At 35.5% G+C, this 15,836-nt stretch overlaps 2 protein-coding genes across 4 annotated transcripts in view; one reads left to right on the top strand and one right to left on the bottom strand.

The window, feature by feature from the left end:
* LOC117414132 (centromere protein P) overlaps window positions 1-15,836 on the top strand; it is an 80,417-nt gene that overhangs the window by 26,439 nt on the left and 38,142 nt on the right. The gene's annotated exons all lie outside the window — the stretch shown is intronic.
* LOC117414131 (asporin-like) lies at window positions 3,594-14,324 on the bottom strand. Its single transcript, XM_034023868.3, has 8 exons — window positions 14,099-14,324; window positions 11,671-11,918; window positions 9,356-9,468; window positions 6,739-6,952; window positions 6,158-6,268; window positions 5,875-5,968; window positions 5,516-5,654; window positions 3,594-5,077 (listed from the first exon to the last, which is right to left on the bottom strand). Exons 2-8 carry the CDS (start codon window positions 11,912-11,914, stop codon window positions 4,874-4,876), a joined length of 1,119 nt encoding a protein of 372 aa, XP_033879759.1. The 5' UTR covers window positions 11,915-11,918; window positions 14,099-14,324; the 3' UTR covers window positions 3,594-4,873.

Here is a 15,836-nt window from a genome sequence, read left to right as displayed (position 1 = left end):
ATAACAATAATAAACATTCCTATGCAAAGACAAATGTTACATTGGTTAGTTCTGAATAAATTATTAAGAATGTTATTATTATTATTATGTTTGTTTTTTCTAAAAGGTTTGACAAGATCAAAAGTATGGAAAATTCTACAAAATGCCAAGTTTGCAGATTGTATCCATATGTTTGTTAAGCTCATATTGCAGAATTTCTGATAAATGACGTACCAGTTTTCTGAAGTGTGGTGCCAGCAGCTCTCAAGAGCAGCCTTCCACAGGCTGGCCAGTTCACTTCAGCACTCGTGACTAGAACGTCATTGCAATGGAGACACTGCAGTATCATTTTACCAAAAAATGTTTGAAACCTTGTGGTCTTACTGGTTTTGCTGTAAGATAAAAAAAATAAAAAATAAAATAGAATACCAACTCTGTAAATAATTGCCTCAATTAATACTGTAATCAATAACATGTAATTAAAATGCTAGTTTGTTTATGGTATGTTTTACATTTCTCTCTCTTTGTTTGACTTGTTATTGAACATGCTGTAGAGTTTACAACAGTACTTACTGTTGCAGAATACATACAAAACAGCAGGCGATAGATACAAGCCTGCTCAGTAACACTAAAAAAGCTAATAAATATGTGAAAGTATATAATAAAGGAAATCCACGTGCTGCATTACCCCCTTCTGAACTGATACAGCTATACCTTCGCGGAACATGGAGCATGTCACCAAATCAATAGAAAAACAGAAACTCTAGTCTAATAGTTTTGATCTATTTCATGATCTAACCAAAACTATAAACTCAGCACTAACTCTTTAAAGAACAACTTTCTTCTTCCCCAGTTCTACTTTTCCCCTAATGAAGAAAACAAGAAAGAATCTTAAACTTGGCAATGCCAGAGCTGACCGTCTTTCTTTTCTCATTTTACTACTACAGCACTTATAAATATTCAAATCTTATCAAATAAAACACTGTTATTTAGTTGTAGTTTTTCCCCCTCCTTTTAAATGATCTGTGTTCCTATTGTTTGTGCACCATTGCACGGTTTTGCAGTTGACTGTCTGCAAATGTTTCCATTCCATTATTTCCTCAAAATGGATCTGCAAAACGTGCCAATGGCCATGACCTAATATCCTGTCTTTTTGGTTACTCCAGATATTATACATGTGTATAATAGATTTGTGAATTATTATTAAATTATGAATTAAGAATTTACATTAAATATGTAATGTGGTAATTGCAGAGGGGTGGCCACCCAGTGTTTAAATCTGCATTGTGTTAACAAAAAGTGAAAAAGAACGATTTATCAAGATGTTGATAAAGAAATGAAATACTTTTCTGTACCATTCCTATTGAAGAAGCAGTGAGGTCTATTCAGTTGATTTAAATGTTGTATGAATTGCTCTTTTTATAAAGATTGTGAAATTGCTGTGGAAATCACTGATGACATGTTTCTTTAAAATATTAAGAACATTATTCTGCCAGTCCTGTTATTATTCCACTTCTGTTTTGCAGACCCCAGTGTTTATCTTGATTTAAATTTGCACACCTCAGCCAACAGAGTAAATGAGGGGTGGAAGAACAGTCATGTGTGTAGCGCGAGACAGCTAGAAACACAGACACGCTCTTAAAGCTGAGAAATAATTCATCCAACCGGATAGATTTTTCCTTCTTTTTTTTGGAGCAGGGGTCTTTTCGGAGGTTGCCTTTATTGTGTATGTTGTATTAACAGTGTCTAGGTTTGCTTACTAGAAGAAAAATAATAAATTAAGGGTTTCATGGTTTGAGATCATTTTTAATATCGTCAGAATATAATATTCCTTTTAATAGAATGTCTCATAGCTCGCTAGTGATGGTGGGTAAAAATCAGCATCAGTAATTGAAGCTTCCCAAATGAATTATGACCGTTTTAATCGTCCATATATTTCTGCATAGATTTTCACCTTAAATACGCCCTGTGTTGCCCTTTTGTTGGTGCAGACAGTTCCCTTAACAAGAGTGAGTTTAAATTCAGTTTTAAGTTTAACTATATTTGTATTAATCGTGTTTAAGGTATATTCTTTGCATTCTGCAGACCATCATCAGCCTCTAGAATCGTGTTATATGATATGTGTATACAGTACACTACTGCAAGGGCTGCACAACTGGAACTAGACCAGTATCAGTGCTTTAGAACAAATATGGTTGCTCCTAGTAAATTATTATTAATTTTATTTCCTTTATTAGGTTAAAAAATGTACTTAAGATCTATAGTAATTAAGAGCAGTATGCATAATTGCATTGAGATGTGCTTGCTATTAATAAACAAGCTTTTTGTTCTAAGATAATATCATGTTGTTTTTTTCTTTATCAGTAGAATAGTTTCAGAATCTACTTTTACAGAGGGCAACTACATCTCAGAATTTCTAATAAGAGTACACAGGTTTCTGATTGTTTTTTTTATTAAGATGTCTTTTTTAATAGCAATTTCTGCTATTGCTGTACTGGTGTGTCTGAGATTTGAAAGCAGGAGACACATTTTAGAGACTTTGTTGCTTAATTTTGTGTCTTGCATGACGGTATGTTTTTAAAATGGGGAATGCCACCATGGTGTTTGGCTGATGCAGAACTGTTGCACTCGGCCCTCCTGCGTCGTGCAGTGTTTCCCACGCCAAGCTGTTCAGAAACATTTCAAATACAACATAAACACAATCATGTTCTGTGTTTTATTTAAATATTTGTTTCTGTGTTTGCATTGGAAGAGAATAGCGTTTGCACCAATACTTAATATAAACATTAATTTATAAATAAATACTTTGAGGCTAATGCATAAATACTTTGAAGGCTAATGCATAAAAAAAGATCCAAAAATGTATTGTTTGAAAGCCAACAAGATTCAGTTTCTTCTGGTTTGGTCTATAATGCAATGAAAACGAATATGCATGTGAGATATATACATGCATATTAGTTTTCATTGTCTGCATGCCAACAAGCGAATAGCATTTAAAATGACCCTGATGTTGTCATTTAGGTAAACAGAATAATATTTTATATAAAACTTTTTGTGCAGTTCCAGGCGCTTTTTAGCTGTGGGAGGAAACTGCTTTAAACCTGTTGTGAGTTTGAAAGAGACATCGGTATGTGATACGTGGCAGAATGAGTTCAGGCCAACCTGCAGATTTTTTCCACATGTTTTCTGTTAGCAGCCTCCCTCTCAGATTGAAAGTCTGTCCAATATGTGATTCGGAGAATAAAGATTTTGAACTTTGAAAAAAAAAAAAACAAGCACTAACACGCTATGATAAGGGATTACAGTCAAAACCCGAATATTAATTTTTCTAACTATTTTTATTTGCTGTTTTGTGACTAATCGTTCAAGTTTTGTTCAGATATCAAGAGCATTTCATCTGCAAAGTTACGCTTCTCATGCTGTTAGCTTTTGAGGTTGCTTAAAAAATGAGTGTGGGTATAGACAGACCAGGATAGATAGGGTTTGATTTTGTTTGGTAAATACAGTGTTGTCTGTGGCCCTCTCAAATTCCACAAACAGAAAAAAAATCATAAACACACAGTATCAAGTCAGAGAATCTCAGTATGCACAAATTAACACTTTACAAACTTCAGTATTGTGATGTTATTTTAATGAAAAAAAAGCATAATATTCAATTTGTGTGTTTCATTGTCATTGACAACCATCGGGGTCTGTACCTTGTATGTTTCTTTTGCTGGTCAGCATATTAAAAGTTTTTTTTTTTTTTCATTGTTAAGAGATGTTTCAAAGAGCACATTCCATGTGTTCTCAGTATGTAAGTAGCATCTAACTGTTTTTGGCTACGATAAATCTTTAATAGGAATCAAAGTTTTTTCTTTTTGTGGAACTGTGTCGCCATCTGCTGATCAGAATCAAAACATATTTCATCAATTACGTGAATTACAATTCTATTTGGAATGGCTTAGAATCATATAACAGCATTTACTGGGGGGGCGGGGCAATAGAAATGAATATAAATATAATGTATGTTCAGTTTGAGCTCAGAACTTACCTTAGAATATATACACTAAGTTAGACAACAAAAATGCATACAAGAACAATCTTTCTTTATAAACAGCTGGTGTGGTTAAAATGCCTTTTTCCTCTAGAAAAGGTTTGTAATTTAACATCTCTCTACGATAAGGGAGCCAAAGGGGATCATAAAAGACATGTATTAATATGCATGCATGCAACAGAAAAGCTTTAAGACATGACTTGGCTACGTACAATGGGAAGTATCAGAAGAGAGGTGCAGTCATAGCGACACCTGCCAACTCAAGATTGCCTTTTAAAACCGAGCACTTCGTTGCTCCAAAGTATAAATTTAGATAATAAAAATCAAATTCTGGAACAGTTATGCTTATTGATTTGAAAGTTCCTGCTTTTGTATTTTCAGATATTCTTGCTGTGTATTGCTTGAAATATGAAAAGCAGGTGTCATTAGACAGGTTGTTTGTCTTTTACTGCAATAAAATAAATCTGAATAAGATGGCACAATTTTTCTACAGATTCCTACAGATAAAAGGTTCTGGCTGTCCTTAATGCTTGAGTTTGGCAGTACAATAACACTCAAGAACCATTAAACACCCTTTTTTTTTGCTGGTTAAGAGTGGCCGTTGTTTTAAGAGAAATCCTTGAGAATTGTTTTCAATGTTTTGAATCTTTACCTGATTGAGCGTGAAGTCATGGTGGATTTCTCTTTAAAACCCAGACCATTCATATAAAAAAGTACACATTTGTACACTGCAGGTAAGGCTTTGCAACGTCTGTTGAATTTGTACTGTAGACATTCAAGTAATTCTATGAGCTTATATTTTGAATTTCGTAAAGAGACTTGTTTGACTGCTAAACCTTTAGGCTATCAGTCAGGGCTTCACTTCCTCTTTCTGAAATTCCCGATCTGGACGCCCATGCGGTTGGAGACGCAGCGAAAGGTTGCTGGCAGTACATCCCAGTATTTCACAGGGTTGTTAAAGAGGCTGATTCCTGAATAGGGGGACTTTTTCACACGGTCCCCTGTTGGGCAGAAATCATTCACACCCACACCAGAAATATTGTTAGAATGGAGGTAAACAACCTGTGAGAGAGAGAGAGAGAGGAAAAAAAAAACATGTCATTCAGTATTCATTTTATTAGGATTTGCAAATTGGTGCTTGCCTTTGAAAACAGTATGCTAAAAGAAACACACCAAAAATACTGTAAATAGTGGAGTTATTTAATTTTGTTATGGTAGCATTGTGTCAGAAAACATCATTGCTTTTCCAGGGCAACATAAATACAGAGTTTCGTTTCTTTAAGAACACGGTGTGTTATTGTGATGTTGCCAAAGAAACAAGGTTAGGCTATGTTTTTATTGCTCGCTGAAATCTCAGAGACAGTAGCCTTCCCCTTTCGCTTCTCCCCTCGACTCCCTTCATCTTTCTGCATTTGTCTATAGGAGCTCTCTCTCTGAGACCGTCTTTCCTTTTCAGATTTTCAGCATGAAATAAAATCCCAGCATTGTTGATATACTCACCTGCAGGTATTTCAGGGATGCTAAACCAGCAGGAACTTTTTTGAGCTTGTTGTTATCCAGGTGAAGTTCTCTTATATTAGGGATATAGGCTAGGCTTCCATTTTCAACAGATTTGATCTGGTTGTATCCAAGTCCAAGTCTGTAACATTCATTGTATAAAGAATAAGGGCCTTATTAAAAACTACTGCGATTCGTTATTGAAACTTACAATTATTTGAACAGTGTTTAATTTGTGATAACTATTTTATACCGTATAGCAGTTGGCATTAGTACTGTAAATATGAAATGATAAAACAGGGATTTGCAAAACTAAAATGAACAACGAACCTCATCATTGAACAAACATCACTGTTATTTACCTCTGCAGATCTTTGTATCTTATAAAGTCTTCAAGTTCTACTTTTCCAATCTTATTGTAATCCAGGTGAAGCTCATGGAGGGAGGAAGGTAAATCTAAAGGAAACCAATAGATAAAATGGCTGAAAAAAAAGTCATCTGCTGTGAATTGATCCCCACTTAAACATCAGTTCCTTAAGGCGTAACTACCATCCTATCATCTATTCCATTTTGAGTTTTTAACGATCTGAAAAGCATAACTTTATGAAATGTATTAGTTCTGTATACATCATTTGTTGTCTTTACCTTTAGGAACAGCAGTTAGCTTTGTCTCTGCGATCCTCATAAAAAGTGAAGACATGCCATCAAAAGCCCCTAGTTCGATACCGCTGTTTTCAAGTGGATTTGCACTCATCTCTGAACAGTTTGAGATAAGAGGGGTGGGGGGGAAACATTAAATATAGTTGGAGCAAGAACTGAAAATAAATTGTAATAAAATGCTAACACATCTCTGTACTATAATATCATCTGCTGGTTTTAAATGCCATTGCTGTACATATCATTTGTACCTCTGACTTCATATCAAAGAATAATTCTGTGCTAACTGACTGATAATTGCTGCCAGCACGTGTGGTTGAAATGTAGGTGCTAGAAGTGGATGTGGTGGAATAAAATGTTTATTAACCCAACTTTCCATCATGAACAAAAATCTTTTATGAATTTCTTTAGGGTTTTTTTTTTTTTTTTGTACTTACCACTCTACCTTGACCCACTACCTGCACTTCCCCAATTTAAGTGAGGAACAGATATCTATACATTCAGAAGATGGGGAGCAAAAGAAAAAAAAAACCACATAATATATAATTTTACTTTGCTAAAAGACATACCGAGAACATGCAAGGACTTCATTCCTTTGAAGGCTTCCTTTTGGACTTTGCTGATCTTGTTATCGTGGATTCTCAGTTCCAGTACAGTTTTAGGCATGTTGGCAGGAATTTGTGTCAGCAGGTTATGGGAGATGTAAAGCAGCTGTAGCTTATTCAAATGACGGAAAGCCTTTGGGTGGATCTTTGATATCTTGTTGTTGATCAGAAACAATGCCTAGATATTGAGAAAGTAGGAGAACATTTTTTAAAGGTATAGAATTTCATGTTTTACTAAAATTAGGATGTTCTTGTGTTTTAATGTAGCCCTGGTTGCACACCACACAATATATATATACATATATTTTTAAAGATGCTCTTAGGTGGTTTCCATTACAGTATGTAGATTAAATAAATAAAAAAAGCTTGATGTAACAAAGGGCTGAGCTAAAGTTTAGAGATGTAATGCAGACACCTTGAAATACACACAGAGGCTGTTAAGACATTTAGAAACAACACCCAAATCTGTTTGTTGGCAGGTTTGAAAGAATAATGTTATTACAGTATATAGTTTGCTCTCTGCCACATACCATAGTACTCCATTAGGGGGAACTGTAGTCCGACTTTGTGGTAGAAACTGTTCCTACAAAACGCAGTATAGAAATCTGTTTTATTTATTTTTTTATTTTTTTGCACCTGATCACGAGGTTTAGGATTACAGCTATTCTGATACAATGTGCATAGTTATTTATTTATTTATAATAAAAAAAAAAAAAAAACATTTTACCAGCAGACCTCCATGACATGAAAAATCAAGATCCTATTACCTAATTTTCAAATATGAAGGACTACGTGGGATTTCTAATTCAATAAGAAACCATTAATGTTCTTTGTAAACTACAATAATCTTTTTTCCTAAATATGGCATTTCTACAGTAAATCATCAGAGATTTACGCATTCTGTTTCAGACTTTTTAAAATGTTTATTTTAAATATTCTCTGCAATATGTGAGTTTGGTTTATACTCCATGTCCTTTTAAGGCACAAGAACATCCCTACAAAATGAAAGTCTGGAAGCTCTCCAGTGTTAAAACAGGATCATGATATAAACACTGTACTAGCCCAGCCGTCCAGCCCATCCCCTCTGCCAGTATAACTGGCTTCAGCCAGGCCAGCCAAAGTTACAGCATACTGAAGTACAAACATAATCTGCAGATCTGTGTCGCACACACACTCTCAACCTAAATTTAGTATTAACCAACATACTGAATACCTGCAGTGCATCAACCCAGAATGCAAAGCTACTGATGAGACGTTATATTACATTCAGGTCACTTTTTGTAACATATATTTCCTGTAAATAAAAGCAAAAACCATGAGTGGCATGACAAGTGTGCAGAATTAGCAGTTCAGCACCCACCCTGCAAAACTAACAAAATCCCAGATACGCAGACTTGGGTATAGAGTATTCATTCCGAAAATACAGTGTTGCTGTTTGACCTGCTTAATTTCCCTATGTTATGGTGCCAGTACACTGCATTAGTGAAATGGTCAAAATATATCAAGTTAAGGAAAAGCTGGATACTATCCACAAAGTGCTGAAACTAGATACCAGCTACTGTGATGTACAAGATACTAGCTATTGTGCAGCAGTGTGGAGTAGTGGTTAGGGCTCTGGACTCTTGACCGGAGGGTTGTGGGTTCAATCCCCAGTGGGGGACACTGCTGTTGTACCCTTGAGCAAGGTACTTTACCTAGATTGCTCCAGTAAAAACCCAACTGTATAAATGGGTAATTGTATGTAAAATAATGTGATATCTGTATAATGTGAAATAATGTATAATGTGATATCTTGTAACAATTGTAAGTTTCCCTGGATAAGGGCGTCTGCTAAGAAATAAATAATAATAATAATTAATACACTTGTTTTTTTGTTTGTTTGAATGGATAGGGATTGAACACAACTAAGAGGTTTTCTGAATTTACTGTACCTGTTGAAAGTTTTATTGATGTTTTTGAAGGATTGTTTTTGCTTTTTGGAGTGTGCAAATGCTGCGGCTGCTCTTGAGCATGTCACATGTTCATGACTTCCTAATCTAGATGGATATCTGGCATAGCTGCTTTTCAAATGGCTATGGTGTTGTTGCTGTTTTTTCTATTAAAGGATGTCCAGCAAAAAAACACATTTTAAGCAGATTAAGTAAAAAAAAAAAAAAAAAAAAAAAAATTTAAATATGGGTGTGCAGAAAACAAATGGTAATTTAGAACATTTGGCCACTGGTGGCCTGTGCTATATGCAAAGATCCCATTCGAAGATGCATAGTGTAATTTAATTTATAAAAGCCATTATTTGGCTGCTGGGTGAACAGTCTCTTAACATTGTGTTATCTTAACAGCAAGCAAACAGAACATAAAGGCAATTTTTTTAAAAAAATGGATTTGTCAACAGTAAAATATGAATGCAAACATTTACCAGATGAAATGCAGTTTTCAGCAACCTCGCTGTGATTTCGGTTGTACAGATTATTTAAATTCAGAAACCAAGAGGCTGAGATTGCTTCAATAAAGTGATACTAGTCGTTGATGAAGGAATAGTACTGATTTTGAATAATTATTTGGAATAGTGAAAAACGGGTCTTACATATAGATTGTTCATCCCCTTGAAATCATTCTCCTTGATTTCAGTGATTTTGTTGTTTTGAAGGTCAATCATTAAAGAATCTGCAGGAATGTCTTTTGGGACTGCTGCCAAACCTGTTGATTTAAAAAGCAGAGGAAGTTAGGTGTGGATGTACAGGTAGGAAACACAAAATAACTGTTCTGTTAAGAAGAAAAAAATATTGAAAGTTGCACAACCAGCCATCTAATGAAAATGTTTTACCAGCTATGTAAAATGTGAATTTAAAATCACATTGCAGTATTACAATGCATTACAATTTCCCTGTGGTTCTCACAGTACTCTGCTACAGAATAGCAATTTGCTGTGCTGTGTTCCTGATGTAAGTAAAGCAGATGCAATGACATGAAATGTAACTTGATCTGAGCTGTGCAAAAACAGTGTGGCAGAGGTTCTCCACATAGAGATGGATCGATACATAGATAGATGGAAAGGGAAGACCTGCCTAAAAGTTGTGATAATTAGGGCTACCTGGTTGGAGCTATGGTTACCTGCATCTTCCATGCAAACCCCTTTCCACCTGTCCCCTGATTCCACCAGTGATAATTTTAATACCCCCCAAAATATTGGGGGTTAGTTAGAATGATAACTTCATATGTTTTAAAACCTGCAACATATAGCAGAATATAGTTCCTAAAGTAAATAGGAGCTGTTCCTTAAGGCTGGTTAAGGGGACCAAACTACCCTGACCAGTTAGCTCTAGTAAATTGGCCACTTTTGGAGTAGTCAGACCCTTCCAAGCTCACTCTACTCATTGTAAACCTGGTGATGTACATTTAAGGAAAAAAAACACGCCAAAAAAACACTAAAAACTAAAGAGCAATAGGGAAGTCTGCTTACTGTGGATTTTGGGATGTGCAAATGTGTTTCTAATGCTTCAAGGAGCTTAAATACACGTGTTTCTCAGAGTAAACTGATTCAGAACCTGCCAACTGTACATCACAATAATGGATCTGGGGGTGCTGTAAGGATATGAAGTCCAGCTGGTTAATGTGCAAGGACATTAGTCATCACGTGACTGTATTCACAAAATGAGCTAATTTAATGATTACACATATGTGATTGCAGTAATTGTTCCCCAAGTTACTTAGAAAACTATAATTTAATTTTCCCTCTAGCTTTAAAGTTTCCAAAAACTGGTCGCTGTTGGATCCAAGTAATACCCCAAAGACATGTAGAAATCACACTGAAATATGATGTTGTCAGCTTTACTGACCACATTCAGTAAATGTAAGTATTTATTAGTAGACTTTTATTTCCCATACATTTTACCCAGAAAAATGTGATGAGTACATAGTTTCTCAAAGGGTTTCTAGCTAATGATGTGCTTCCATGCAATAATAATAATTTGTGGTACACTTCCATTTGCTATTTGCTGTTTGAAAATAAAGGTGTTCCATGACACATTGGTACAACCCCTTGGAGGAATTGGCATAGCTAGAAGATACAGTAATGCACATACCGAATTACTGTAGCGGAACGGCTGTGTACTTCCACATGGTATTTTAAGTGTTTTAGAGGCCATTAGAAATAAAAAGTTAATTACAAAGAAGATTCCTGTTCATGTAAACATTTCTCGCTGTTCATCCCGATATTACTACTGCATATGCCAATGGGCACTTAGTGTGTAGCTGGCTGCCATGCCTTTAAATGCAAAAGGGTGTCTGCACTTAAATAGCAGTATTCAAATTACAGCTGAGAAGACGTCTATATAAAAGGCTCAAGGCTACCAGAAAATGGAAGAGTAAGAAAAGGCAGGTGGGCACTGCTGTAGGAACTATTTAATTGCATGATGTTTGGCAGCCAACTGCACATCTGGCTGCTGATCAGGAGGGATGTAGCAGAGTGGAAGTGACAGAACCACACGCTACTGCTGCCCATTCTATCTTAGCAATGGTCCTTGTGTAGCAAAGCCATTGATATTAGCGCTGAGACCTGTATCTGTATAGTCCACTCCCTTGTGGAAGTTATTTTGACCAAAATCACATTGTTATTGTTAATGCCATCGCAAATTAATGGAATAAAACAAACACAGTGCTTCTCTATACCTAGGTAAAGGGTTGTGTTCATTGTTTAATTGTACTCGTGCCTTTTGTAGTCTTTGTGATTTGAATTGTATTACTTTTTGAGTACCTGGATTGTTAACAGTCTTTTCAGACATTTTTTTTTTCTTTCCCCACCACAAGCAGTTCTGTTTGAGAGCAATGAAAAAAAAACACATTTTAGCAAACTAATAGTATCTTACCAGTAATGGGAACAAATAAAATATGTTTTCTTACCAAGATCAGAGCACTGGACTACTTTCATTGTGCAATGACACCCAAATGGGCAGGTGGGAAAAGGTGGAGGGGTTGATCTAGCTCTCTTGGTTGGGAATAGAGAGTTGTTATTGTCATCATCATCATCATCCCCGGCGTCCCGAAGCATGATCTCATTGGTCTTCATGAAATCCATGATTCGAATTGGCTTGTAGGGCTTCGCAGAGCACAGAGCCAGGATGGACAGCAGCACAAGTTCCTTCATGATGCTGATGAGGAGAAGGGAGTTCTTTTAAACAGTGGAAACTAATCACAAAGGGAAAGAACAGAAACACGTCTGACCCCTCCCTTAAGTTTTTACAGAAGAAGGAAAAAAGGGTGCAGTTTCATGATTAACACTAATAATGCCCCCCGAGGATATTATCTTGAGTTGTTTTCGGTTGGCTTCAAAGCAAGTGAAAGCTGGTTATTTTGTTACAGCATGCGTGCCTGGGTGGCACATTGGGTTTGGTTTGGAAATCTTTGAATTGCAGCAGCTACAGAACAGCAAGTTTTCTGTCTGGACTTTTTAAATCCAGGATCACTAAATAACTCAGGATGACTAAAGCTGTGTAATATATTTTAGTGCTTAAATATAGATACAGTGATTAGCCTGTCATGCTCTCTATGTAGTTACATTTCTATGGTTTGTCTGTATGAAACCTAACCATCCAGCGGCTGTATACAATCATTGAAATAAGATCCTTATTCAGTAAGGGAGACCTGCGATTCAGGAGCAAGAGCTGACAGAGATGTGAGCTGTAGCCACTCATATTTTGGTAAAATCCCTTCCAAAGGATTATATATGTGCCACACAGTAATAGAAACCATCTAAAACTCTAAAATTCACTTGGACAATGACATTGAAAACATATTGTGTCAGTAATTATCACCCCTTTCAACAGCCAAAAAGAGTGCAGTTTGAGCCTTCTTTTGTGTTCAGTGTTAAATGCATCCTATCGGATTTAAACACTGAAATTCACCAATGGGGCAGCTTTTATATGTTACGGTGTAGGTCTGTATATATGAAGAATAAATATTTATTCTGCAAATGGAGCTCTCTAGATGATAACTGTTATGACACCTCAGTGTCTATAATATAGATGATCTTGCTTTTTTAATTTTATTTTTTTAAAGCAACTGTACATCTATAACTCTTTTGGCAGTGCAATTTCCCTTGCTTAACCATGCAATTCTACAACACTTTGAAGACATCTGCAATGCATTTCTTACTGCTGTTCAAAGATGGCCTGTGCTAGTGCAAACTGTCCGCTATGAGCTAAAAAGCTGGACTTTTACATGATAATACAAGTGGTATCCAGCAAGCTTTTACATGATAATACAAGTGGTATTCAGCAAGCTCTAGTGCTAGCCCTTTTGCTATGTGTTTTTCTGTGTTGCAAAGCCATGCTTGCTGGTATTGTAGGATGTCCTGGGCACTGGAGGTAAAGGCACTGCAACATCATTACAATGCATTGCATTTTATAATGTAAATAAATACTTCTTTAGGAAATGTTTGTGGTTATTGATGCACTTCTAGTTTTAGAAAGGAGCAAAGGTATTTTGCAGTTTGCAGGTTAATGGATACATACACAAATTATGGAATCACATGTACCCACTGGATAGTGCTGGAGACATAGGGTGGCCCTTGAATGAGCTAACCTTTTGACATTTGAAATAAAATTATTAAAACTGGTAAATGAAATCACTACTGTGATTTTTAAATACATTTAATTCATGAAATTTAGATATTCAGTATCATTTTTGTTCTATGATAACCAGTCGACCTGAATGTGAAAATAACTGTTTTTAAACTTTTAGAGTGGTGCACAGGAACTACCACTTTAAAAACCTCTTTGGGTTATATGTGTAGGACAACCCTGTCATAACAGAAGGAATCATGTTGTTAGGCTGGCCATGGTTGAGAAAATAATACTTTTTGTAAAACCAGGAAACTGGTTTTAATTATGACTTTAAAGAATCTTTAAAAAAAAAAAAAAAGAAAGAAAGAAATTAATTTGCATTTTTTTTTTATTAAAATAGATGTCAGGTAATTTTCTTGCGTCAAAATTAATAAATACAAAAATGTGAGTCCTGTACCTTGGTTTGAGCCAAGAATATATATTACTTACACTGATAACAAATGTTTATATTTTATTTTTAGGTGATGCTTACAGTGATTTTAGTTGTAAAGTCTTCCTAAAACTGATTAGATCAATTTGCAACATGTCTAGATAGTTCAATTGCAAAAACAAACAGACTAGCAATATAATGCAGAACATTGAATACAATTTAGTAATAGCTCACAACATTATTGAAAGTGTATGAAGAATTCCATTTTCAGTGCAAGGTACAAAATGTTCCAAGCAATAATTTTGATCCTATACAAGAAATAACAAAAGCAACATACCTTCACAAAGTCTGATTTAATCCTGGTTTCTCTTGTAGTTCCAAATATCTAAAGGAAGAAAATGTCAAGGGTCCACATTAAACTTTTGTAATACATCCAATGTAGTTTTATGATTAGGGTAGAAAATAAAAAAAAATAAAATCCCAGTATGAAAGTAAAAGCACCTCCTGGCACAGAGGGTAATGCCTAAATAACGTGCTCTCACAGATCATCACATCTTAGTATTCAAGACAGATATTGAAAACGCATTGTTAGCAGTCATATGTTTTCCATCAGTGCTTGAACCATTGCCAAGATTGTTAGGTTATATCCTGGACGCTTCCTTCTAGGGCTCTACAAGATCTGAAGCTTAAGCCACTGTGAGGAAAGGTGGCTTCCTGCCATTCTAAATATTCTACCTGGAAGTAAACAACACATTCTGAAGAGCAACCAAGAAAATAATCTTCTTACTGTTTGGTCTTTTAAAACATGACAAGTGCCAGATACAGAAATAGACAGAGGTGGTTTCACTGCCAGTTTAATAACACACTTGAGCTTGTTACCTTCACACTGTGGCTAATCAGGTTCATTTTACAACCTGGGATGGGGGAAACTGCTATGCAATAGGAGTCTTATTTCCAGCCCTTGATAGACTTTTTAAAATAGTTGTGAATTTTGTTCAATGTGCATTTCAAGTAAGCTCAGACAGAATGGTAAATTCATTAAACTCAAAAACCTGAAACACTTAATCATAAGATCCGTAATAGTACTCTCTCTCTCTCTCTCTCTCTCTCTCTCTCTCTCTCTCTCTCTCTCTCTCTCTCTCTCTCTCTCTCTCTCTCTCTCTATATATATATATATATATATATATATATATATATAGTTTCTATTTAACACTACACAATGATGAATTGCTAGTAGTGCTGTTTATAGTTAAGTCAAAGACATGTCTTCTGTGGCAGACATGTCTGTGAAATTTACAGTACTTGCTCACTAGGAAAAATGATCAAATTAATGTGAAGTGTATGAGTCCTATTGTTCATGCTTTTGATATAAACCTTGATCTGGGAAACACTTAATGAGTCCAAGACTAGCCATTGATAATGAAAAACATTTAAAGTATTGCTGTCTCTATTTTAATGTCTGGAGGTGTACCAATACCCATGCACTACACACATTAACCAAAAGTAACTCAATAAAAAGCGTTTCTTGTATATTTTGTACTTTTCTGCCAGAATTTATATTATTTTCTCTGTCATACTTGGATCATGCAGTTTGTTTTAGAGCCTACTGTGCTCCAGTTTAGTTATTAAAGCGGAAAAAATTGTATTGGATCTCTGGAAGCAACCACATAACATCGTCTGTCGCTATTATATTTGAATGATTTATTTGATCTTGTATTGAGTTTCCTCTAGGAGCCATTCAGATACTGTTACTGATATTGTGTGGAATGGCACTTCATATTTATTTAAAATAGCTGCTATTAAAAATAGAGGTATGACTGATGCCACTTTAAGTTGACCTAAATTAAGTCCTCCAGTATCTTTTTTGATTTTTGCTGTTACTCTATGCATTGTATCACATCATTAATAATAATGTTTACATTGGTATGTGGTATTCATGTACAGTACCAATGCAGCTTAAAGCACTTTCCAAAGCTGGCACTGTCTAGTATGGCTAGTTTGTGTGCTGGTGTGACAGAGCAAAGCCCAGTAATTGCAGCTGGCAGGCTAGTCAGACAGTTGTTTTTGTTCATGTA

The sequence above is a fragment of the Acipenser ruthenus genome, chromosome 25 (assembly GCF_902713425.1).
Source record: "Acipenser ruthenus chromosome 25, fAciRut3.2 maternal haplotype, whole genome shotgun sequence".
NCBI classification, from domain to species: Eukaryota; Metazoa; Chordata; class Actinopteri; order Acipenseriformes; family Acipenseridae; genus Acipenser; species Acipenser ruthenus.
This window is presented reverse-complemented; position numbering and strand designations above follow the sequence as displayed.